This window comes from Trichomycterus rosablanca, chromosome 20 (genome assembly GCF_030014385.1).
Source record: "Trichomycterus rosablanca isolate fTriRos1 chromosome 20, fTriRos1.hap1, whole genome shotgun sequence".
Taxonomy (NCBI): Eukaryota; Metazoa; Chordata; class Actinopteri; order Siluriformes; family Trichomycteridae; genus Trichomycterus; species Trichomycterus rosablanca.
Window position 1 is genome coordinate 4,578,374 of NC_086007.1, and position 16,667 is coordinate 4,595,040.

The following is a 16,667-nucleotide window of genomic DNA, read 5'->3' on the forward strand; positions in this document are numbered from 1 at the left end:
AAAGGATGCAATCATGCCTACATAGTCTGGTAGTCACAAAGTCTTTAAATAAAAGTCTGTTCACTAGACTGGTCTCCAGCGAATATTTAAATATTGGCTTAAATTGGTAAATTGGTATAGACTTATAAACCTTAATTAAACTAAAAGCTAAACATGCTTAAACCTATGTTTGAAATCTATATTTCAATTTACACATTAAATAAAAAATTATTATTCATTGATTCATTCATTTATTTACCACTATATCCTACTCAGGGCTGCGGGGGTCCAAGTCCAACAACAGGGAGAAAACACCCCAGACAGGTCACCAGTCCTTCATAAGACACACACACACTTAGTAACTTAGTATCTCCAATAAACCTGACTGCAGGTCTTTGGACTGTGGGAGTAAACCCACACAGATACGGGAAGAACATGCCAACTCAACACAGAAAGGAACCGGGCTGCTCCAGCTGGGAATCAAACCCAGGACCTTCTTGCTGTGAGGCGACAGTGCTCATTATTGAGCCAACGTGCTGCCCTGTTTGATTAATTACATCAATAAATTGATTCACACATGCACCTACAGTATGTTTTGACTGCACCATGTGTTTTTGCCCACATTTGTGATTTAGGAAATCCCAAAGTAGGCCGAAATCTTAAAAAGCTGGTGACAAGGTTTTGTCTAGGTCACTCCAAAACATCATTTCTGTTTCTTTTCAGTCAATCTGTGAACTGGCTTTTGAATCTTTTTTTTTTCTGCTATATCACCTACATTCCCTATTATTATTATTATTATTATTATTGTTATTATTATTATTATTGGGTGGCTCAGTGGGTAGCACTATCACCTCACAGCAAGAAGGTCCTGGGTTTGATTCCCACGTGGAGAGGTCCAGGTCCTTTCTGTGTAGTTTGCATGTTCTCCCTGTGTCTGCGTGGGTTTTCTCCGGGAGCTCCGGATTCCTCCCACAGTCCAAAGACATGCAAGTGAGGTGAATTGGAGATAACAAATTGTCCATGACTGTGTAACTACTGTTCCTGTCATGAATGTAACCAAAATGTGTAAAACATGACGTTAAAATCCTAATAAAAAGAATTATTATTATTATTATTGTGAAAATTATTTCCTTAATAAAGCAAATTCGTCCAATGTCTGACAGAGCTAAGCATACCCACAATTATAATTGATCGTTGGTATAATGATCGTTTCTATTTAATACTGTATTTTACCATGTTTTACCATGAACAGTGAGAATGGTTAGAACTGGTGAAGTCACATATTATTATATACTTTTAATGATACTTTTTAGGTTTATTAAAAGCAGGTTAATAGACAATATTAACATTGCTTCATGCAAACATCAGCCCAGGAAAACACGGGGTGCTGCCCGATCACACAGTTTCACCTTCTATTGTAATGTTTTATCTTCCATTCTCACGAGACGTTTATACCAAGTGCCATAACCCAGGCTTACAAAACTCACCCAGCAGGAATCAGCTGCCAGTCAGAGTTGTGAGAATGCCCTGCAGGACCCGTGTGATACGCTGCATTGTGCCACTGAAATGTCCTAATTCATGCTTAATTAATTCCTGTCTCCACCACGCCTACAACACATACCTGCAATCATCTGGTTTGGAAAAACGACTACGAACCCAAAATAAGTCAGACTGTTTTAGGCCTGAGGATAAAAGCAGCTCAGTTCTGCGTGACAGTGCAGTTCAAGTGCAGGACAGATTTATTAGAATTGAATGATCATTTCCAGTTGATGGACGTCTAGCTGGTAGAGAAGAGAACGTGCCTGGATCACAGCTGTTAATTGGTGCATGCTAATGTTCAGCGTTTGCATAGATGTCCGACACTACAACTTTCCTGGGGCATTATTCAACTGCTTTTGCGTGGATCTGACAGGAAATTAGATGAGTTGTCTCTAGTTGAACTTTTTATGAAAGCAAGAAAAGAAAAGCTACGAAGTGACAGCAGACATTATTACCTGCACCGGGGAAATGTGTTATTATGAATCTGCATTGTTATTGCTGTTGAAAATTTAAATACAGATCTTGTTTTGTTATTATTATTAATTGCAAATGTTCTAATTGTAAGTGTTCGATAGGCTGAGATGAATCTGCTCCACCAACAATGAACTTCTGGAGTTATGGGGACTCCATTTTGGAGGTAGCTGGACAAGGACAAGCACCAGGAGCTCTCCAGCTCTGCTCAGCATGCAGCAAGCATCACATGCATACATTACAATGCATCAGTGTCCGGCTCAGGCCAGGGGTGTCTCATCAGCCCACCTGGTACCCGTGTGGGTTTCATAAGCAAATATATTCACACTGTCAGGGAATCAGCGAGCATCTTTCCAAATTCCAGCTAGATTAGATTACAGGGTATACTAATACATTTTCATTTACATTTTCAACATTTAGCAGACGCTTTTATCCAAAGCAACTTACAGTACTGTGACAGTATATTATCTAAGCAACTGAGGGTTAAGGCCCTTGCTAAAGGGCCCAACAGTGACAGTCTGGAAGTGGTGAGGCTTGAACCAGTGACCTTTTGATTACTAGTGCAATACCTTAACTGCTAGGCTACAGCTGCCCTAGGCCTTACTCCCATAGGTTAAAATTAATAACATTTACAGCTTTAGACTGAACTTTGAGAACAGCTTTTAGCATTTAAAGCAAATCTTTTTTTTTATGTCATAAAATAAAATAATTCTCTATCAGATATGCAGTCTTTCCTTTATATGTACACTGATCAGCCATAACATTAAAACCACCTCCTGTTTTCTACACTCAATGTCCATTTTATCAGCTCCACTTACCGTATAGAAGCACTTTGTAGTTCTACAATTACTGACTGTAGTTCATCTGTTTCTCTACATACTTTTTTAACCTCCTTTCACTCTGTTCTTCAATGGTCAGGACCCCCACAGGACCACCACAGAGCAGGTATTATTTGGGTGGTGGATAATTCTCAGCACTGCAGTGACACTGACATGGTGGTGGTGTGTTAGTGTGTGTTGTGCTGGTATGAGTGGATTAGACACAACAGCGCTGATGGAGTTTTTAAATACCGTGTCCACTCACTGTCCACTCTATTAGACACTCCTACCTAGTTGGTCCACCTTGTAGATGTAAAGTCAGAGACGATCGCTCATCTATTGCTGCTGTTTGAGTTGGTCATATTCTAGACCTTCATCAGTGGTCACAGGACGCTGCCCACGGGGTGCTGTTGGCTGGATATATTTTTGGTTGGTGGACTATTCTCAGTCCAACAGTGACAGTGAGGTGTTTAAAAACTCCATCAGCATTGCTGTGATTTATCTATTCATATCAGCACAACACACACTAACACACCACCACCATGTCAGTGTCACGGCAGTGCTGAGAATCATCCACCACCTAAATAATACCTGCTCTGTGGTGGTCCTGGGAGAGTCCTGACCATTGAAGAACAACATGAAAGGGGGCTAACAAAGCATGCAGAGAAACAGATGGACTACAGTCAGTAATTGTAGAACTACAAAGTGCTTCTATACGGTAAGTGGAGCTGATAAAATGGTCAGTGAGTGTAGAAACAAGGAGGTGGTTTTAATGTTATGGCTGATCAATGTATATTAAGAAACATACATTCAGCAAATTAGATGTCTATTTTAATAGTTATTAAAAAGTTCTATAATTAAGTTCTTTATTCTATAATTCCATATATAAATGCTTACCTTCTTCTTTGCTTAATAATGCTCCTGTACAGAAGTTTCATACATTTAACCTCCACACAGTCTGGTTTGTTAAGCCTCTGGTTTATCTTAAATTAATAAAGGAAAAAGTTCTGAATCCAGCCACACATACTCAGAGAAGGAGTGAAATTATAGAACATACGCTTATAAGTTCATGTGCAGAGGTCATTAATAAGATCGACGACAGTTTGAGTTGGAATTAAACAAGACTGCTTTTGTTTGAAGAGCCACTGAACTTATGATTTAAGATCACATTAAGTGTTCTTTGGTCCACAGATCATTTTTACGATCTATACACGTTTGATAATAAGTTGCCAACAAAATTTGAACCCTACATACTTTTCTATATAATAATAATTATTGATGTCATTGTATTCAGCTTAAGATCAGAAATGAACGTGTTCTGCTTCATAAAGAACACATGGAGCTGTACAGATTCCAGGGACAGCTACAAATCTTCTATCTAGCGAAAATTTATATCTGTTTAACACCATATATTACATAAAATGTGAGGAACCATCCAGCACCTTTGCCTTACGTGTTACTAAATGGAATTATATTGGAATGATAAATAAGTGTCTAACACAGCAGTGTCATTTGTACCTTGGATAGATCTCTGAAATTAGCAGGCAGTGTGAGGTCCAGTTCCTCTGACTCGTAGTTGGTGAGCACCCAGGGAAAGATGGGATACTGATTTAGGTCATTAAACGTCCGTCCTGGAAAGAAAAAGATCAGAGAAATGAGAAGTAGAAGAAGAAACGAAGTGTTTTTTAAATTGATTTTTAATAGTTAATGTTGTTTTAATAATTAAGTTGTAAGATAAATTGGGCTTTGAAGATTTTACAGGATTGTTGGGGATATACCATAGTTAAAAAAGTCAGACATGACTAACAACTGTGTATAGTGGTACAGAGATAGATAGATAGATAGATAGATAGATAGATAGATAGATAGATAGATAGATAGATAGATAGATAGATAGATAGATAGATAGATAGATAGATAGATAGATAGATAGATAGATTGGTGGATGGATGGATGTAGGTAGGTAGACATACAGACAGACAGACAGACAGATAGATAGATAGATAGATAGATAGATAGATAGATAGATAGATAGATAGATAGATAGATAGATAGATAGATAGATAGATAGATAGATAGATAGATAGATAGATAGATAGAATAAACTATTAAAAAGTGTAATATTATCGGATGTAACCACTGTAAGAAGTATAGAAACCTCTATTTTAAAGTTTGTGAAAATCACACTTGTTACAGTTGAATAGCGGCAGTGATTTAAGACAAAACAAACAATGCATCGTAAATATCAAACCTCATCTATGAATAGAAATTGCACTTATATGCAGCAGTACCAAGAAATACTGTTAGTGGCATTACTTCTCTCTCCATTATCTCTCTCCCTCTCTCTCTCTCTCTCTCTTTCTCTCTCATATTTTTGTTTTCCATTTTTCTCGCTCTCCTAGACTCTCTTGGCAACCTCGCAAGAATATGAGTTTCAGATGGTGAAAACTATCTCTGCAGAGAGCTGTAAAATCATTCACTTCTACCAAAGTGTTTCCACAAGTCCTTTCTAATTTCCCTCGGAAAAGAAAAAGTCTTCATTCGGTGTGACATTTAACACTTATCACAGACGTGAAAAATACACCAGCTACCGCAACTAGCATCCAATTTAAATGAACTAAACAGTCGGCTCATAGATTTCCCTCCACAGTGAAAACAATTTAAAGTGCAACATATGTACATTGTGTGAGCACATGTACAGTGTATCACAAAAGTGAGTACACCCCTCACATTTCTGCAAATATTTCATTATATCTTTTCATGGGACAACACTATAGACATGAAACTTGGATATAACTTAGAGTAGTCAGTGTACAACTTGTATAGCAGTGTAGATTTACTGTCTTCTGAAAATAACTCAACACACAGCCATTAATGTCTAAATGGCTGGCAACATAAGTGAGTACACCCCACAGTGAACATGTCCAAATTGTGCCCAAAGTGTCAATATTTTGTGTGACCACCATTATTATCCAGCACTGCCTTAACCCTCCTGGGCATGGAATTCACCAGAGCTGCACAGGTTGCTACTGGAATCCTCTTCCACTTCTCCATGATGACATCACGGAGCTGGTGGATGTTAGACACCTTGAACTCCTCCACCTTCCACTTGAGGATGCGCCACAGGTGCTCAATTGGGTTTAGTCCATCACCTTTACCTTCAGCTTCCTCAGCAAGGCAGTTGTCATCTTGGAGGTTGTGTTTGGGGTCGTTATCGTGTTGGAAAACTTCCATGAGGCCCAGTTTTCGAAGGGAGGGGATCATGCTCTGTTTCAGAATGTCACAGTACACGTTGGAATTCATGTTTCCCTCAATGAACTGCAGCTCCCCAGTGCCAGCAACACTCATGCAGCCCAAGACCATGATGCTACCACCACCATGCATGACTGTAGGCAAGATACAGTTGTCTTGGTACTTCTCACCAGGGCGCCGCCACACATGCTGGACACCATCTGAGCCAAACAAGTTTATCTTGGTCTCATCAGACCACAGGGCATTCCAGTAATCCATGTTCTTGGACTGCTTGTCTTCAGCAAACTGTTTGCGGGCTTTCTTGTGCGTCAGCTTCCTTCTGGGATGACGACCATGCAGACCGAGTTGATGCAGTGTGCGGCGTATGGTCTGAGCACTGACAGGCTGACCTCCCACGTCTTCAACCTCTGCAGCAATGCTGGCAGCACTCATGTGTCTATTTTTTAAAGCCAACCTCTGGATATGATGCCGAACACGTGGACTCAACTTCTTTGGTCGACCCTGGTGAAGCCTGATCCGAGTGGAACCTGTCCTGGAAAACCGCTGTATGACCTTGGCCACCATGCTGTAGCTCAGTTTCAGGGTGTTAGCAATCTTCTTATAGCCCAGGCCATCTTTGTGGAGAGCAACAATTCTATTTCTCACATCCTCAGAAAGTTCTTTGCCATGAGGTGCCATGTTGAATATCCAGTGGCCAGTATGAGAGAATTGTACCCAAAACACCAAATTTAACAGCCCTGCTCCCCATTTACACCTGGGACCTTGACACATGACACCAGGGAGGGACAACGACACATTTGGGCACAATTTGGACATGTTCACTGTGGGGTGTACTCACTTATGTTGCCAGCTATTTAGACATTAATGGCTGTGTGTTGAGTTATTTTCAGAAGACAGTAAATCTACACTGCTATACAAGCTGTACACTGACTACTCTAAGTTATATCCAAGTTTCATGTCTATAGTGTTGTCCCATGAAAAGATATAATGAAATATTTGCAGAAATGTGAGGGGTGTACTCACTTTTGTGATACACTGTATGTGACTACATGACCATCACAAATATATGAAAAAACCAAAGAAGTATTTATGATAAATAAAAGCAAAGTCAATAAATGTTTTAATGGACTTTGCTTTGTGCACAGAGACACTGTTATGTTAAAACAGCAAATTGTTGACACAAAGTTGGAAGTGTTAAAATAGTTTTTGGATGCTGTGACATTAACACATTAGCCCAAACTCTGAGAAATAGCTCCAGACCATCAGCAAATATTTCCATGCATTCACCAATCCAGATTTGTCCATCATATGGTCAGACAGTAAAACATGACTTATCACTATAGAGAACACATTTCTAGTGCAGCAAATTCCAGTGGCAGCATGATTTACACCACTCCTGCCGATACATGGCATTGTGTATAGATATCTTGTGTGCAGCTGTTCAGTCATGGAAACCTTATACAATGATGTTTAAAGTCACTCAGCTCTTTAGTATGACCATTGTATGTAGATTGCATGGCTATGTGATTGATTATTAGGAATTTATTAGTAATTTTTGTGGCTGAAACACCTAACTGCTCAATTAAAAACGGCATCCATATCCAAAATATCCTGTTTTACCTTAATTCAGGTGTGCTCTACTGTATTTGGTTAGATCTGGACACAGGAGAGGCAGTTGAGGTACTGTTGGCATTTTGTTTTTATTTGCATGTATGGCATTGGTGTATGACAGCTGAATGTTGCACATGTGGTAAAAAAGAGGTTTTGGTTGACTGCGTCCCATTTCTGCCATCGTGGTTGCAGGTTACAGAAACTAGGGACAGCATGTGGTCCAATTACTGACCTAACACTACTGATTCTCATTCATCTTCCTCTTAATTAAGGACCAGACTTCACATTTTGTGTCACTGTTTGTGTCACGTTTTGTGTCACTGAGTAAGAAACAATCACTATTATGAATTGCATATTTCACATTGAAATACACCAATCAGCCATAACATTAAAACCACCTCCTGGTTTCTACACTCACTGTCCATTTTATCAGCTCCACTTACCATATAGGAGCACTTTGTAGTTCTACAATTACTGACTGTAGTCCATCTGTTTCTCTGCATGCTTTGTTAGCCCCCTTTCATGCTGTTCCTCAATGGTCAGGACTCCCACAGGACCACCACAGAGCAGGTATTATTTGGGTGGTGGATGATTCTCAGCACTGCAGTGACACTGACATGGTGGTGGTGTGTTAGTGTGTGTTGTGCTGGTATGAGTGGATTAGACACAACAGCGCTGATGGAGTTTTTAAATACCGTGTCCACTCACTGTCCACTCTATTAGACACTCCTACCTAGTTGGTCCACCTTGTAGATGTAAAGTCAGAGACGATCGCTCATCTATTGCTGCTGTTTGAGTTGGTCATATTCTAGACCTTCATCAGTGGTCACAGGACGCTGCACACGGGGCGCTGTTGGCTGGATATTTTTGGTTGATGGACTATTCTCAGTCCAGCAGTGATAGTGAGGTTTTTAAAAATGTTATTAGCGCTGCTGTGTTTGATCCATTCATACCAGCACAACACACACTAACACACCACCACCATGTCAGTGTCACTGCAGTGCTGAGAATCATCCACCACCTAAATAATACCTGCTCTGTGGTGGTCCTGTGGGGGTCCTGACCATTGAGGAACAGCATGAAAGCAGGCTAACAAAGCATGCAGAGAAACAGATGGACTACAGTCAGTAATTGTAGAACTACAAATTGCTTCTATATGGTAAGTGGAGCTGATAAAATGGACAGTGAGTGTAGAAACAAGGAGGTGGTTTTAATGTTATGGCTGATTGGTGTATACACCAAAGGTTGGGCATTGTAAGTTAGTTGTTGCAAACAGGAGACATGGGTGGCATAAAGACCTGACTGATTTTGATAGGGGTCAAATTGTTATAGCCACACGACTGGGTTGAAGTATCTCCAACAGCTCGCAGGTAGTTGTAATGAGTACCAGAAGACAGTGGTCTGAGGAAGGACAAGCCACAAACCACTGGCAGGATACTGGATGGACAAGACTCACTGATAATGTCTGAAATCTATAAACAAAAGGATTACTGTGGCTCAAATTGCAGATCATTTTAATACTAGTGATGAAGTAAACGTCACCACACACAACTCATCAAACCTTTCAGTGTATAAAGCAGCCAGTCAGAAGTGCCCGTGACTAACTCCTGTCCACCTACACCTTTTTTTCTTCTTTATACAGAAATTCCGGGTCATTTGTATGTATTTTCAAATAGCAGGTTGATGGTTGATGTTTGAAACGAGTGACCTTAACAATGTAAGATGTGTACTCGCCCTGCTGACATTTTGCTAGACAGCACAGCACTAATGCTGACCAAATCTTGGTGACCTCTGTTCGTCAGGGTGAACATGAAGGCTCCGTTTCCCTCCAGGTTTGAAGAGAAGAGGAAAATCGAGCTGACAGGGCTGGACCCAGACAGAGAATGTTAATAACAGTGAAACGGTGTTTAATTAGGAAAGGAGAGTCTGTGCATTAACACCCCCCTCTCGAGTCTGTCTGAGTGGCCAGGCTTCGCTGACACCTCTGTCAGCCATGGTCATTACCACTCCGGTATTTTAATGAATTTTCTCCCTGTACCCATCGTGCCTTACATCTAATTAGCTGACAATAATGTATCCGACCGGTTCGAGAGCTAAATATAAATATGCATGAGTATGCAGCGTGAGCCGGGATGACACTTTTCAGTGTCAAAAGGAAATGTGTGTGTAAAAGTGTAAGAGATTTGCTCCTGGGTTGAGTTGGTTCACATTACAGACCCAGTAACTAAACCTTTCAACTGCACTGACACACACTTTCACACTTCGTACGACTAATTATCAAGAAAGTGCTGCAGCTTCGGGTTGCTATAAAAATACGACGAGGGAACGGGAAGCAGCTAGCCAAATCAAAGGGGGAAGATTTTACACCCGACAACAGCATCACTGTGCTGAATAAATAATGAGTAATGAGAAGAAACTCTTTTGCAATACAATATTAGGCAACAGAATAAAACATGATCACATGATCATAAGGATCTAATGTGATCAGAAATACAAATGATTCTAACAGCTGGATAAAATCAATCATACAGCCATGCCGTCTCCATAGAAAACATGTGCAGTAGACTGGGGAGTGACTTTCATAGGATGCCACCACACTTAAAACACAGTTTGTCACATTTTTGGCCTACCCGGGCTAACTTCTAACTGTCAGTGCTGTTATTGTGCTTTGGCAACATCTAGGAGCAGCAAAGCTCACAAAACAGCACAACAAAAATACTGAAGCCAATAGCACATCAAACAATCAGTTTTCTGTTGAATTCTGTTGAAATAATAACTACTAAGAGCCAAACTGCCTCCGATGCAACATCAATACAACAGCTGTTTGTCAGGAGCTTTGCAAACTGAGTTTCCATGGCCAAAGAGCTGCACACAAGCCTAAGCTAATCCTGCAAAGAACCAAGCACTGGCTGAGGCAGTGGATTCTGATCAGTGGAAACACATTTTCTGAAGTAATAAATCATGCTTTACCATCCTACAGGCTTGCAGGTAATTCTGGGATTGGCGATTGCCAGAACGTTACTGGCTAGAGTCAGATACCAAAGTGCCAAAGATTAGTGTGGAAGAAAGACGGAAAATAGTCTAATGCTAATTTAATGGTCTTCCTTTGTCCTTTAGTGTAAATATAGGAGACTCTAAATGCTAGGATGTTGAGGTCATGTTTTACACTTTGAAGGCTCAGTCACACCAGAACTTGCCACTTGGGTCACAGTCAGACTTAGACTTGAGCTGGAAATGGTTTACCACTGGGGTTCAGTTAGTAATTCAGTGACGACTTAGTCATTTCTAATTTGTAGTTTAATCATTAATTTGGTTTTACAAGCTTTATGTCCTACAATAAACGTTTTATGCATTTTCTGCGTATCCAATTACCCGATTGCATTATGCTTCCTCTCTACTGATGCCTATCCCCACCCTGATTGAGGAGAGCGAGACTGACACACACCCCCTCCGACACGTGTGCAGTAGCCGACTGCATCTTTTCACCTGCACGAGGTGAGTTCATATGCGGATCAGCTTTGTGTACGGAGAGCCACACCCCTGATCAACGCATTATCTCTAGACTGTGTGCAGGTGCCATCAATCAGCCAGCAGAGGTCGTAATTGCATCAGTTATAAAGAGTCTCTATCCGGCTCCCACCCTGTATTAACACCAGCCAATCGTTGTTCATGTAAGTGCCCAGCCCAGAACAGACGAATTCGAAATGTCAGCTCTGGTGTGCTAGCGTGTTTTACCGCTGTGCTACCTGAGCGCTGTTACAATGAACTTTAGGGTCTAAATAAGACACAAACTTTTATGTATGAATTCACTATTAGCAAGCTGTGTTGCAACAACAACAACAAAACAACAATAATAATAATTATGTAAACACAGCAGGGCGGTTGTTATTGGTTGCAGACGTAAATTCTCGGGTCAAGCATAAAGGAATTTAATTATTTTTATCTGCATAGATCTGCAGTTGGCCGTGCAAAACTTCTTTCTTTCACTAAATTACTAAATTAAATTTATGTCAGTGGTGAAAGTGAATGGGGTTTGGCTAAACCTGGGAAATTTTAGCAGAAAAATAGCTACCATTGTGGTTTGTCTGCCTCACGTCCTTAAATAATTGCAGGGCAAATTTCAAAAAATCTAAACTGACAGGTAAACTTCTGCACTGGAACACGGCAATGCAAAGCTGCTTCCACTGAATCTAAGTCCGACTATTGTGTGCAGAATTTTGCAAACAAAAATCTGGTGTGACCAGTTGACCATTGTGTCATGATAAAAACATTACTCAACCCATATATGATTTCAGTCCTAGCCTCATTAACTTGATCATTATTAAGAAACATTAATATTCTGGTTGATGAGCAGTGTAATAATATTCACCTGCGATGGTGTTGAGGAACATGAGGTATTCAAAGTTGGAGATCTCGCGTCTCTGCCAGCGCTGGGTCATGTTGGAGGATTTGAAGAGCTGTCGTGGTGTGGCCAGGGAAATCCGCCTACAAAAGCACACATACTGCTTACACACTGCTAAACGTTTCCTGCTTTTGGCTCCAAAACACAAGAGTTTTAAAAATAGAAAAACTACCAGAACAAACAGAACAAGAGAAAATAAACAGACATGGTTACGCCGTTTCACACGCAATGCTGCTACACGCTTTCATGTGGGGATTTATGAAAACAATGGGCTGCTATTTTTTAGATGTTCAATGTGCTATTAGTTACAGTTTGATGACAGTCCAAGACAAATGCTATGAAGCTTAAACAAGCTCTGCATCTACAGTGGTACAGAAATCAATGGATAGTCAATATTGAGAGCCAGTTAAAAAGCCTAAATGATATTATCCAATATACAGGTGTTCTTAGTGCACCATTGTATTTTGACACCTAAAATGGCTGGTTGGCCGCGGTGTGTTTTTACTGCCCAGTGCTGTAATGAGTCAGTACTGAAGAGTCATTTATCAAGAGTCAAGTAAATCTATTGTAAATCACTGACAATGAATGATTACGAGCTGTTAAAAGATGCAGATGATAAACTCAAGTTTAAAATGTTAATTTTACTATTATGTCATGTGGGTCATGTCGTTTATTGGGATTTTTAAGTGTGAGTGTCTTTAGAATGCCCAGCCAAGTACTCGTAGGGCATAATCACATGAGAAGCGTCATAGCTTTTGTGTGGCTATGACGTTGTTTCCTACTGAGTGAAGCATGAACTTTTGCCATGTTGGGCTCACCATTTTTGTGCTGTTTACCTGATTGCCGCTGACCTTCTTTAAGCTCCTCTAATTAGACAAACTGTTTGATATGACGCTATAAATGCGACTCAGGCTGTATGAACAAAGCTTAACGTGAACAAAACTTAACGTGACTTATTGTACTAAAGCAGCGAGTGAGGAATTTCATTAGTGGAGAGAACTTATGAGCAGTAATAATTAAGAGAGGTTTAGTGCTCTTGTGTCGTTCTTTTAATACATTAAGCCACGTTAAGCTTTTTACCGATACGTGTTTTTAACTCTCGGAAAAGCTGATTCTCAGGATTCCTCAGAACCTCGAGCTGTAACACAAGTTTAAAAGTGAAACATTAAGGAAAATCCAGATAAACACAGATACATGTGGAGCTTTCAGACTGGATTTGATGGTTATTTCACACAAATTCAGATTTGTCTAAGTTGTAGCCTAGTGGTTAAGGTACTGGTCCAGTAATCAGAAGGCTGCTGGTTCAAGCCTCACCACTGTCAGGTTGCCACTGTTGGGCCCTTGAGCAAGGCCCTTAACTCTCAATTGCTTAGACTGTATACTGTCACAGTTCTGTAAGTCACTTTGGATAAAAGCGTCTGCTAAATGTTAAAAATGTAAATGTCTCATATTCACACTTTGATGACGTTTTACCGCACCGCTCAAGCCAAGCGCTGAGCAAAGCGGTAATTTGCGCTGAGGCTTCTCATGTGAATGCACCCTTAGAGTTCACTCAAAAGCTAGAGCATTAAACCACTGCACCACCAGAGTGCCCAACAGACAGTGCTATAGAGGGATTAACCTTAAATACCATGGATGGGTAAAAATGGTTTTATATTAGTGAGGCACTATGTTATATTAGTACATTACGCCTGCACCTGTATAAAAATTATAATTTAATATTACGTTTTGCCTAGATATTGCATACGTACATCTACACGTACATCTTAAATATCCAGAGAAAAAAAAATCAAGCCAGACAAGAGCCAATTCTAAATAATCAGAGTCAAATGTCAGACAGCTATTATAAAAAGAAGAAGCAGTTGCTCTAATGGCAGTGCTGCATTTTTCTCTATCCTTTCCAGTGTGGTGTGAGTTTAATAAGGTACCACATTCAAAATGTAAACTCTTAAATTGGTCTGTATAACAGTTTAAATCAGACTGCTTCTGCTGGATAAACACAAAGCAAAACATTTGATAGAAAGTAAAACTGAATGTGTGGTTGTCTGGTTTTTTTTTTTATATATTAAGCTCCTACCTTGCTTGTGGAAGGCCATAGCTTGTTCCAACACCTACACGTGGTAAACTATACACCACTTTCTTCACTGTGGGCTGATCGGGGAAGTTAAACATCACTGAGGCTGCAAGTGGAAACAACATCACAACATCAGACCAAATCTACATCTATAGAGCTCAAAGTAACCAACAGATTTTCGTTTTATACATAGAGCCACTGTGGACAGGGTGCCAGTCCAGAACAGTATTGACTACTTAGAGGAAAGCCATGTAGAAACTCTGGGTTCCTTTGTGGACCAAAGATGAGGACACTAGAATCTCTTTGCTGTACATTGCCAACATCCCCTGCTGCTCTATAGTGTCGTCTCTATTATTAAATTAACAATTAAACCAATGCTGCATTTACTTTATTTATGTGTAAACAGGGAGATTCGGCATGGGTAACTTTCACGTCCGTAAAGGTACCATTAATACTGAGGGATAGATACGCAGTTTGAAGCAACATGTACTACCATCTTCACAGACTTTTTTCAGGGACATTCTTGCCTGTTTAAGCAATACAATGCCAAGCTCTGCATGTGTAACAGGCTGTGTTACAGCATGGCTTCATATAAACAAAATGCAGGTGCTAGACTGGCCTGTCTGCAGTCTAGACCTTTCTTCTATTACATGTGGTGCATCTTTGTCCATTATATTTATTGTTTATATAAAAAAACCCAGTAATCTGTATTATTTAAATTATCCCATTAAGAAAGACAAAGAAGGCAAGACATAAAAGGTCTTAACAGTAATATAAATGTCTAAAAAGATATAAAATAATATATATAAAATAATATAGAATTTCATTTTTATTGCTACTAAGGTAGTAATGTTTAAAGAGCCAAACTATTTCAAAAATATATTGTTAGTTACATGACTTTGTTATTTGATTAAACAAATCAACAAAGCTTTTTTTAATGTAAAAATCTGCTACTGGTTGGTGTTACATGACAAATAAGAATAATTACTTCTGTTGGCCATGAAAACCTCCAGTGCCGTGTTCTGAAGCAGATAGCGCCGGGCGAACACAGCTCGGATCTCGCTGAACATCCATTTCCCATGAAGTCCTTCAGAATAGGCCAGAATCTGCTCAAAACACAGAGCACAGACAGATACATCAGTACAGTAGCAATGATCTAATATTTAGTCACATTTTCAGTATTTGAATACACTTTGATGTGAAAGCTTATCAGACAGTTTGCAGAAATAAAAACAAATGTAAGACTTGTAAACACATATAAGCACAGCAATATTGCAGAAACAAAACTTGAGCTATTCTGCAAGATACATTTCTGTAACAACCATAAACGTAGTCATTTCTTTTTCTTTCTTTTTTTGTTTGCTTAGTCCATTAAGAATGCCACAGATAAGGTCTATTGGCTATGTCTGAGGTGAAGCCCTGCGATGGTTTGGCACCCAGTGTTTCCTGGGTAAAACGGAACCTGCTGCAACCATGTCCGGGTAAAAGTGGTTGATGAAAATAAAATTAAACAATAAAAAGACTAGTCAGACCATAAATGTACAATAACTAAAATATAATGCACCAGCACTCAAGTCCACTTAATGTGAAAGTGACTCTCATGTAAGTTACTCTCCTCATGTCTGATATTTCAATGTGCTGAAAAAAGAATTTAATTAGATCTTTGAATGTATATCTTTACCTGATTTTTGTATTTACTGTAAAAATAAACCATACATTTTGAGATCAGTCTGTACAGCCTGCTTTGCACAAGCCAATCACTTAAAAAGAGGTATAATACCACATCTACACCACATTAAAATAATTAAGAAAAGAAGCACATCATTGGATTTGAACATAAAATTGTAATTGAGCATTAAATGAGTAAAGCTTAGACACACTGTATGCAAACGTATTTTACTTGAAACCTGGAGACCCTTGTACTGCAAGTCTGAACAAGAAATACTCCCAAACGTACATACATTGAATTTAAACCCAAGTATACAAATCAGGTTGGAAATATACACATCTTAATACATTCCTCAATCTACAGTAGATTCTTTACATAAAAAAATTTTTTAGAGTTTTAGTTTTTATATTTTAGGTTACTGTAGATGCTGGATCATATAGTGAGTTATGCAGTTTGAATAATAATAATAACAATCTGCCCTGGTCAAAAATGTTGACCAGTGTTCTTTAGGAACACACTGAGATTACAGTCATGCTTGCAGGTTTTGATTCTTAAATCAGATACACTACTATAAAGTGATATCGGTTGGCTTTGTTGACTTCTTGCCTCTGTGTTTCGGCTACTCCTCCCTTTACTGGTCTGCTACTTTCTCTGGGGCTCAGGAGACTGTAAATAATCAATGCACATACAATGCCGAGCTGAGAACGGGATCATTAGTGAGACTTTTTGGTGGAAACCCCTGGGTCCTTTGGGGTAGATCAAGAGGTTCAAGATGACAGCTCCTGCCCCCATCTCATACTGGAGTGGTACGCATAGTATTCTCTCTGATACACACATACACCATCCACATTT

The 16,667-nt window shown here is 39.6% G+C and overlaps 1 protein-coding gene across 2 annotated transcripts in view; it reads right to left on the reverse strand.

The window, feature by feature from the left end:
- nbeab (neurobeachin b) overlaps positions 1-16,667 on the reverse strand; it is a 322,601-nt gene that overhangs the window by 61,950 nt on the left and 243,984 nt on the right. For both annotated transcript variants that reach the window (XM_063016272.1, XM_063016273.1), the window contains 4 exons: positions 15,135-15,252; positions 14,150-14,252; positions 12,040-12,155; positions 4,326-4,438 (listed from right to left, as the gene is read on the reverse strand). In XM_063016272.1, coding sequence (XP_062872342.1) covers positions 4,326-4,438; positions 12,040-12,155; positions 14,150-14,252; positions 15,135-15,252 — 450 coding nt within the window. The remainder of the gene's footprint in view (positions 1-4,325; positions 4,439-12,039; positions 12,156-14,149; positions 14,253-15,134; positions 15,253-16,667) is intronic.